At 45.6% G+C, this 10,000-nt stretch overlaps 2 protein-coding genes across 3 annotated transcripts in view; one reads left to right on the top strand and one right to left on the bottom strand.

The window, feature by feature from the left end:
• LOC143292037 (actin-3-like) overlaps positions 1 to 539 on the top strand; it is a 3,842-nt gene extending 3,303 nt beyond the window's left edge. Inside the window, exon 7 of the mRNA XM_076602207.1 lies at positions 334 to 539. Within this exon, the coding sequence (XP_076458322.1) occupies positions 334 to 539 (206 nt within the window). The remainder of the gene's footprint in view (positions 1 to 333) is intronic.
• A 1,102-nt stretch (positions 540 to 1,641) lies between these two features.
• On the bottom strand, positions 1,642 to 8,106 carry LOC143291855 (short-chain dehydrogenase/reductase family 9C member 7-like). 2 transcript variants are annotated; one of them, XM_076601971.1, is made up of 5 exons: positions 7,878 to 8,106; positions 5,614 to 5,820; positions 4,884 to 5,066; positions 3,582 to 3,714; positions 1,642 to 3,182 (listed from the first exon to the last, which is right to left on the bottom strand). In XM_076601971.1, the coding sequence occupies exons 1-5, from the start codon at positions 7,990 to 7,992 to the stop codon at positions 2,744 to 2,746; spliced, it is 1,077 nt and encodes a 358-aa protein (XP_076458086.1). In that variant the 5' UTR covers positions 7,993 to 8,106; the 3' UTR covers positions 1,642 to 2,743. The 2 variants fall into 2 exon arrangements, with proteins under 2 accessions (XP_076458086.1, XP_076458087.1); XM_076601972.1 differs by lacking the exon at positions 7,878 to 8,106 and having other exon boundaries at positions 5,690 to 5,819.
• Positions 8,107 to 10,000: the final 1,894 nt, after the last annotated feature.

Consider the following 10,000-nt stretch of genomic DNA (forward strand, 5'->3'; position numbering starts at 1 on the left):
GGCAGGTAGGCACAGAGGCGTCAGCACTTTCAAGTGACAAATAAGATTTCTGTTGGTGGAAATGCACTACGCTTTGTTTTCCGCCTTTTGTCCTTTGGACAGTCATGCTTCAGTAAAGTACACATGTATTGATATTGCCCTGTTGAATAGACAGTAATACTCAACATCGCTGTCACTTCAAATCAACAAGCTGAGAAAAAAAATCAAAATTTTGTCCAAATAACTCATCAGCAATAGAGATACAAATTCCCCTTGTATATGTGCCTTTTCATTCTCGGGAAGTAGAAATCCACAGGATGGTGACGTAAATCTAACTGATGTGTCGCTGTGCAGGTCTCGCTGACCGCTTGAACAAAGAGATGTCCGCCATGGCCCCCAGCTCTATCAAGGTCAAGGTCATTGCGCCCCCGGAACGAAAGTACTCTGTGTGGATCGGTGGTTCCATTCTGGCTTCTCTGTCCACCTTCCAGCAGATGTGGATCTCCAAGCAGGAGTACGACGAGTGTGGACCGTCCATTGTGCACAGGAAGTGTTTCTGAGCAGATTCCCGACAGTGTCGGAAGGACTGGAGAGATGACTGAAAGCACGCGGGAATGTGAGATCGTGGAATGATGGAGGAGAAACGAACGTGTGTGAATGTGACGCGCATCATCTCAGCAGACGTCTGATGAGTGTGGACTTAATATAGTCAATGGGAAATCGTCCTGACTGTGGCTTTACATGAATTAATGTGAGGGAGTGTGAGGTGAGGAGGAACGCGTCCTGTTTTTATGTCCATGTGCGTTTTGTGAGAAAATTAACATGTCATGGAATGACAGAAGCTTTATAAACATGGGTCAGGTCCTGCTATTATCCACAGAATACATTCCTGATCGTATCTTTCATGTGTTATTGCGGGCAAGGGAAGGCGAAGGGGTGTGATATGTTTGTTGAGGCGCACACTGGAAATGAGATAAGTGTGTATATAGATTTGTCCGTGACGCCTCCTTGAGTAACTTCACTTACACGTCTGACATGGGGATTTCCACACAGTTAGGACACTGACATACCTGGGCAAGGTACCATCTTCAAGAAGTGTTTTTGACCAATCAATGTTTGTGAAAGTGTGTGTGAGAGTGGGGGCCAGGGAAATGGAGATGTGGTGAGAAGGAGAGTAACGAGTGTAGTTGGGAGGAAAATAGACATGGGGGGAATATGAGTGGAAGTGAAGGCGGAAATGGCGAATGGGATCCAGAGGGAGTAAAAGGGGGGGTGGGGGGGTGGGGGTGAGGGGGAAGAGAGAGAGAGTCGGATAAAACTGATATTCAACTTGACAATGCAGTGTGTCCAATTATGACCAAGATTATCAACATGAGCAGCTCCTTACTTTTATAAGACGCACGCTGGCGTGCCCTCTCCGTTTTTGTTTTTCGTTGTTATCCTCTTCTTTTTCAATAAAGATGCTTTACAACCCTTTGTGAATGTGTTTCTGAAGTGGTTATTGAAATCGCATGTCAATGTTTAACAATGTGGTACCTCACTTTTCTGTTTTTGTGTAATTCAATTCAATTTAATTCAACTCAATTTAAATCAAAATACTTTATTGTCTGCTTCAAGTTATCAAAACAGAAAATTTTCTTTCGGCTCATTCAAACGCTGGTCAACAAACATCAACAAAAAAAAACCCAACATAAAACGAATGAGTAACTGTTACACCACTCCCTGATCACCACACACACATCAACTGTCATGTAAAACGAAACCATTCAGTTAAGAAAGTATTACATTTTAAGATAAAGTGAACAACAATTTCGAAAAAAAAGTACACTTCATTCAACAAAAACGGAAGGTATTTAGTAAGATAATCATAACATTTCTGAAACAAAATGAAGCAAAACATTTTTTTTTTTTAAACAACAACAACACAATAAACAATACGCCGCACACACTTCCCTTACCACTATGCAGACATCAATCATCATATGAAAAAAATAAAGACAAAGTTAACTGTTAAGACATAAAATCGCAGTTGGAAGAACTATAACCGCCACCAAGATAACAAGCATGCAATACCCCACTACCTCTCTCAGGTGAAAGCAGAAAGTTTTTACTTCTCTCTCTCTCTCGCTCTCTCACTCACTCTCTTCCCCCCCCCCCCTCACACACACGCGCGCGCGCACATACACACAAAGAGAGAGAGAGGGCTCGTGTATGTATGATATCCATTTTCAGATTTAGCTTATAACAACAACAAAAAACACACCTCACTTACTAACTCTTATAAAAGTAACCAACTTCGATTAAACGTTAGTGAACACAAACACACGTACACGCACAAACATAAACATGTGCTCTGGGGTCAATTTGCAGAATCAGTATAAAACCCAATAATTTTATTTACGGAATCAGCACAACCTGTTTCTATTGAAAATGTGCCAATAAACAATGGGTAAACACAAACAGTCGCCAACCCACTCTATCTCTTTGATTAATTCACGCACGCACGCATGCACACACACACACACACACACACACACAGAGCTAAACAAACTCACCCACTACCAACCACACAGATACACAAAATACATGCCCTGCCCCGACACAACCATCACACACACACACAGTCACGGACACACACTGAGACACACACATACACACACACACGCACACACACACACACACACACGCACCACATCCACTACCCATCCCCAGCACACACCAACAAATAAATGAATTTTTTTTTAAAAATCATCCACCTCGCGGATCACAACGACTTCCTCCCACGCTCACACCCAGACCCTCCTCCTCCCTTGTCTTCCCTGTCCTCCTCCTCCTCCTCATCATCCTCTTCCTCGCACAACAACGACGGCAACAGCGCGGCAGGGGTGGCCGGCACCCTCATGCCGTGGGTCACTACACGATCCTGCAGCACGTTGGGACAGACGCTGAAGCAGTCGGCAGGCAGCTGGTTGGTGAAGAGGGCGGGCACGTACCGCCGGTAAGGATGCTCTGCCGTGACCGCGTGCTCCAGGTCGTCCAACACCTCCCAGGTCCTCTTGCTGGCTAGGCGCAGCATCTCGGCCAGCTTGGCCAGGTAGGCCCGGAAGTAGGTGTCGCCGTAGTCGTGACGCACTTCCTGCGGGGCGGCCGCCCACAAGTGGGAGTTCTGCCGCGTCAGGACCTCACGGTTGGCGATGGCCGTCCTTGAAGAAGAAATAGAGAGAGAGAAAGAGAGAGATAGAGAGGTTTGAGGGTGTAGTGAGGCAGGGAGTGAGAGAAAGAGACAGGGAGAGAGTGTGTGTGTTTACGGAGTGAATATACACTGGCAAGGATGAACACCTAATTCTTATAATATATTCTATAGCACTAGCTCCCTCCAGCACACACACACACACACACGCGCGCGCACACACACACACACACTCAAACACACACACACACATATATACACACACGTGCGCACTCGCACAAACGCACACACACACCCTGAGTAGTGATGAAGTGTGACCACGCGCTCGTTTCGCGCGCGCACAAACACACACACACACACACACACACACACACACACACACACACACACACACACACACCAGACGCTCTACCTGTACAGGGATGGCTCAATAGTGATCACCCTCACACCGAACTTGACCATCTCACGGCGCAGACTGTCGGAGAAGCCGATGACAGCGAACTTGGAGGACGAATATGAAGTGAATCCAGGCAACGCCACCCGTCCTGCCAGACACACCAACCACAAGGCAATGAGTCACTCTGTCGTGTTCGTCTTTGTGTGTGTGTGTGTGTGTGTGTGTGTGTGTGTGTGTGTGCGTGCGCGTGCGTGCGTGCGTGCGCGCGCACGTGTGTGTGTGTCTGTGTGCACTTTCTTGCTTGCATGCGCGCTGAGCTGCTATACTTAGCACACGTAAAAGAACCCACGGCAACAAAACGGTTGTCCCTGGCAAATTCTGTAGAAAAGTCCACTTTAAAAGGAAAACATTTAAACAAAAACTGCAGGCAGGAAAAAATACAACAAAAAATGGGCTGCGCTCTGAGTGCAGCGACGCGCTCTCCCTGGGGAGAGCAGCCCGAATTTCACACAGAAAAATGTGTTGTGACAAAAAAGAATAATAAAATATTTAACAAGAGACTAAAACTCCCAGTAAAAAGGAAAAAAAAAAAAAGTTTGCGTGGCTTGACAACATGACGGCTTGCAGTGCCCAAGCGGTGAGCTAGGGGAGGGAAGGGCGCGGGCGGGGTGGGGGCGGAAAGACACGAAAAACCGTAGTTCTGGACCTTTCACATGTCAGTATCCACCCCCCCCCCCCCCCCCGACGGGCGCAATGGCCGAGTGGTTAAAGCGTTGGACTTTCAATCTCAGGGTCCTGGATTCGAATCTCGGTAACGGCGCCAGGTGACTAAAGGGTGGGGAGTTTTCCGACCTCCGAAGTCAACGTATGTGCAGAACTGCTTGTGCCTGAAACCCCTTCGTGTGTATACACACATTCAAGATTCTGTAATCCATGTCGGCGTTCGGTGGGTTATGGCTGTTTTCATGGCGGGGTAAAATAATCAAAACGGTCATTCGCATAAGATGTTTCCTGTCTGTGTGAGTGTGTATGTGTGCCGGACTGTAACCTGATTGAATGACACAGGAAATGAATGATGAGCGCCCAATGGCAGTGTCAGTCGGCTCTATCCAGGTAGGCAGCCTGTTGTTCAAAAGACTCCATGTTTGTAAAGCGCGTAGAACTTGGTCTCTGACCGAGGATTGGTGTACGTACCCATATCATGTCACATCTGTGCCCTCTCCCCTCCATCCTGCCCGTCTCCCTCCCACCACAGACCCAATATACAGGGAATATAGGGTCTTCACTCCCACCCATCCTTCTCCATTCAAACCTTACCGGCCAGACTGGACAGGTTGACGACTCGCCCCCTGGTGGCCCTGACCAAGGGGAGGAAAGCCTTGGTGACTCTGACGGTGCCGAGCCAGTTGATGTTCATGACGGTCTGGTACTGTTCCAGGGAGCACCACTCTGCCTCCGCGAACACTGCCACCCCCGCGTTGTTCACCACCGCCCACAGACCTGCCACCCCCACCCCCACCCCCCACTGCATTGTCAGCACTGACACAGTGGTGATGAGCCGCGACTAACTGCTGCTCATCTTGGAAGGGTTGACTTTGCAAGACGAATGACAAACGGCTTTAATCTACATATCCAAGTAAAAAACAACAACAAAAAACCAACAAACTACACAAAACCAAAAACGACAAAGTCCAGATACTTTATTTTAAACAATGATGATAATAATAATAATATCATCATCATCACAAGAGAAAGAAGAAGATAAATAAGATGATGAAGGGCTGTAATAATAATAAGAGGAGGAAGAAGAGCAATAATAATAAGAAGACTGAGGAAGAAGAGCAATAATGTTAATGATGATGATGACTTTCATCAGGTGCAGTTCTTCAGAAAGAACTTAAACCATCAAAATATCATTTTAATCGGACACATATTGCTTTGCACAATGTTATGGGACTCTATTAACCCTAACCCTAGGGACACTATTAAAACAATTTGCTGGAACAGAACCGACCCTCAAATGACAAAGCAGAGAGGAGATCATTACCGTTTCCCCATTGTCGATCAACGTATGTCCTCGCCTTAGTTACTTGTTCATCACTTGTGACGTCAAGCTGGATGACCTCAATATTCGATGACGTTTTACAGAGCTTTACAGCGCCCTCTCCTGTGGCATCCAAGCATCCGGCAAAGACCCGGTAACCCAGCTTTGCCAGCTGAATAGCCAGCATGTGCCCAAATCCTCGATCGCATCCTGGAGTCACAGATAAAATGTCACTGTACTGAGATTGACATATGAATCGGGTGCCACACGTTTCCCCCAAGATTTGTTCTCCAAAACCGGCCCCCTCCTTTTCCGTCTTCATGTCAGCAGAATCGTTTCGCCAATATGCTCATATTCGTACGTTGGTTTCGCAAACAGGTGAAGCCATGCTCACATTTCACGACAAAAGCATTTTTCAACCTCATCTTCTAAACCACATTCAGGCCATGATGGAATCAGGCCATGCATTTTGCATGTTTGCATCTTCATTCATCCGACTGGAAATTACTGCTGAATTGTTATGTATAACTGATTGTATAACTGAACATTCTTCAAATATAGTACACATTAGTGTGAGACAATTAAAACTGAATCTGCATTCACTCTTCTGAAACTATGAAGCTGTTGGTGAACACAAAAATCACCACTAACAGCCATTCACAGACGAAACGAACGCCTGAAAGGGAATAAAGATGCCATTGTGGAAGGGCAAAAGATGGGAAAAACTGAACATTTGCTCATGTACAATTTACACTGAAAATGTACACTTTAACAACTGTGAATGCTATTGATAAACTCGATGTATTTGGATGTTTACAGTTCTGTATTCTGGTGGGCACAAGACGTGGGCGAAACGAACGTACTCAACAGTCTGTAGGCGAAACGCGAGTTGGGGAAACGTGGTGCACCGTATGATCTGTATAGTTGTTAATGGTATATAATTATAGCCTTGTATCAACAACACATTTGTTTTGCAGTTGAATGCTGTTGTGTATGTATCTAAAAATGGAACACATCTGCTGTAAAACAAAATTCATCTCCCTTTCTGCATCTTTGTCTGTGTCTCAGTGTTTATGTCAAACACACACACACACACACACACACACACACACACACACACACACACACACACATTTGTTGCGATTGTTTCGTTCATTTCATTTATCAGGTGTTCTCGATTACAAAATTCTATGCATAATGTTTGATACGGTAATGTTTATTGCGCAATAGTTGCATTTTATCCTTCAGACCTCTTGTGTGTTCAATTCTTCATGGGGTTGGGCTTTGCATTACCCGAATGGGTTCTACATACTATATGCTTTTGACAGAAAACAATCTTAACTTTAAGGCTGATATACATGCACGCGCGCGCGCGCGCGCGCGCGCACACACACACACACACACACACACACACACACACACACACACACACACACCAGGGAGAAAGTGTGAGAAAGAGGGAATGGAGAGGAGGCACAGAGAGAGGGCAGAGACAGACAGATGCATGCACACACCAAGAAGAGAGTGTAAGAAAGAGGGAATGGAGAGGAGGCAGAGAGAGAGAGAGAGAGAGAGAGAGAGAGACAGACAGACAGACAGACAGACAGACAGAAGGCAGAGACAGATACACGAACGCACACGCGCGCACGCCCCCTCACCCACACACACATGCAAACAGATTGATGGTGACACAAAAACGCAAATAATAAGAATCAAGCTCTTTTTCAATTTATCAAAATCAGGAAGCTACCACCCCAACACACCCCTACACACACACAAGAACCTGTTCTCAAAACAAGAGCACAGCACGATATCCCGCTGAGGCAGTGTCAGGTCAGGAATAAATCGATAACACTGCTGTAATGCAAGTGCCTGTGGTTCCACCGCTGTGTTGGCACTTAGTCAGACTACATTGCTGTCCTTAGAGACACCAGACAAGGCATTGTGGAACCTTATGCTATGGCTAACAGTAGAAGCGTGCCGATCTCTTTGTATATATATATATATATATATATATATATATATATATATGTGTGTGTGTGTGTGTGTGTGTGTGTGTGTGTGTGTGTGTGTGTGTGTGTGCGAGTGTGTGTGCGAGTGTGTGTGCGTGTGAAGACTACTGTGTGGACGAGCATAAGAGAAGACTGCTCCACACACACACACACAAACAAACAAACACAAACACCACCCTCCCACCCATCATACACAAAGATAGAGATAGACAGACAGTAGATTAAAATAACGATAACGAAAGAAGATAGGGCTACCTGTAATGAGAACAGCTTTTCCTTCAGAATCAACACGTCGACGTCTGATCAAAACATTCACAGTCACACAAACTGCTACCACTATCAGAGCCAAACCGAATGAACAAATAAACATGGCAGCACTGATATCAAAGCAAACTCATCAGACAGCAAACAGTCAAAGGTAACAACCGTCGACTGACAACTGAAACATCTCAGTCGTTATTCTTCACACTCGAAAGCAGACGAGAACTGGCCCTTGTCGCAGTCCCGCAGTGCACAGCGCGCAAAACCTATCATTGATTTTCATTGGCTGATATGCGTGGGTGCACTTGATCCATGACCCTGTGACAACGTGTGGTCATGGAGAATAATTCATGTGTGTGTGTGTGTGTGTGTGTGTGTGTGTGTGTGTGTGTGTGTGTGATAGATTTAGGACTTGTGCTTGCGCTTACGCTTGCGCGCGCACGTGCTTATGTGACGTGTGTGTGGATATGAGCTCTTATTCATTTGCTTACACACTAAAATATATATCATGTTTTGTTTGTATCCTTTCCATGTTTATATCATGGGCCTGTGGCTTGCTGTAGGGGGAAATCAAAACAGGTTTCGTATTGAAATACTTACATTCTCCACGCTTGACCAAACTCTCCTCAGTACGAGCTTTTTAACTTGGAATACGAACTCGGCAAACACATTCGTGTTGAGACGCGTTTGTAACCCGGCTCCATGTTTCGCCAGAGAGAGAGAGAGAGAGAGACCGACATTAGCGAACAATACCAAGCGAGTGCATTTGTATTTTGTTACAAATTTGTCGCAATAGAGTGTGAAATTCGAGTTCCCCTCCCCAGGCAGTGCACGTCGTTAAGAGCACCGGCACCCTCTCGCCCCCTTCTCTCAGGCTGTCTGTCTGTCTCTGTCCATCCATCTATCTGTCTCTTTGAAAGTTTTATTTTATTTCGTGTCAAGATGGAGTTTTGTATAGAAATATGCCAAGGACAATTATGACCGTGTTGTTGCCGTGGGTTATTTACGTGCGCAAAGTGCATGCTAACCCGTAGGGATCCCCGGCTTGTCGTCTCGTCCGAATGACCATTTGGTGGTGGGTGGGGGAGGGAGGCCGGGGGACTGGGGGGCTGGGGAGGAAGAAAAAATAGGAAGTGCAAAAAAATTGTCACAGTGCATGGATCCAGTTTGAAATATTCTAAAGACTGTGTGCAAAAGAAGAAAATGATCAATGGCGAATGCTTTCCCGTGTGTGTGTGTGTGTGTGTGTGTGTGAGAGAGAGAGAGAGAGAGAGAGAGAGAGAGAGAGAGAGAGAGAGAGAGAGAGAGAGAGAGAGAGAGAGAGATTGCATTCGACTTCAATAATCACTTCAGAAACATATTTTCAAAGGAATGAAAAAATCTTCTTTATTGAAAGGATCAGTAAAAGTAATAACACACGCCAGCGTGTGCCTGATAAAAACAAACAAACAAAATTCATGATGATATACAACGTAACGAAATAGTACCATGTCATTTACAAGTTTAAGATTAGTTTATACGACTCGCTCCTCCCGCCCTCCCTCTCTTCCAAACCCCCTTTATCGTTTTCTCCCACCACACACTTATTTCACTCCTGCTTAGAGATCCACACGCAGGTGTGTTCGTTCTACACAGACTTCCCACCGGCACCACTTTCCGAACCAACTCAGTCCAGTCTCCAATCCCCAGTAACACGTGCTCAAACGTTTTGGAAATGCTCATTCTTCAGGGAAATTTCTTATGGACGACAGCGATCCATGGCTCGTCAGTTTTTGAACGACATTGATATCCACGGGTAAAATTTGGAAACACAGACACACACACACACACACACACACACACACACACGCACACACACACACAAAAACAACAACAACAAAAAAACACACATTCCACCCCCATCGTCCTCGTTCTGAATATACCACTATCACATATCTTAACTCCAGTGTTAACCCTTACAATACAGATGGAAGGTGCGATCGTGAAGGTTTCTAGTGGACTTCATTGCAGTCCTGTTCATCTGCGTCATACCTTCATCCTCTCATCCACAGACACACGTTATCTCCCCATCCTACACTTCCTCAAGCATTCATGTAATCACTTTCCATTGACAAAAG

This window comes from Babylonia areolata, chromosome 18 (genome assembly GCF_041734735.1).
Source record: "Babylonia areolata isolate BAREFJ2019XMU chromosome 18, ASM4173473v1, whole genome shotgun sequence".
Taxonomy (NCBI): domain Eukaryota; kingdom Metazoa; phylum Mollusca; class Gastropoda; order Neogastropoda; family Buccinidae; genus Babylonia; species Babylonia areolata.

Coding starts and splice junctions, on each gene's coding strand:
- LOC143291855 (XM_076601971.1), bottom strand. CDS start 7,992: ATGTTTATTTGTTCATTCGGTTTGGCTCTGATAGTGGTAGCAGTTTGT. Junction 5,067..5,613: donor TGATCGACAATGGGGAAACG/GTAATGATCTCC, acceptor TGGGGGTGGCAG/GTCTGTGGGCGGTGGTGAAC. Junction 3,183..3,581: donor ATTGAGCCATCCCTGTACAG/GTAGAGCGTCTG, acceptor TTCTTCTTCAAG/GACGGCCATCGCCAACCGTG.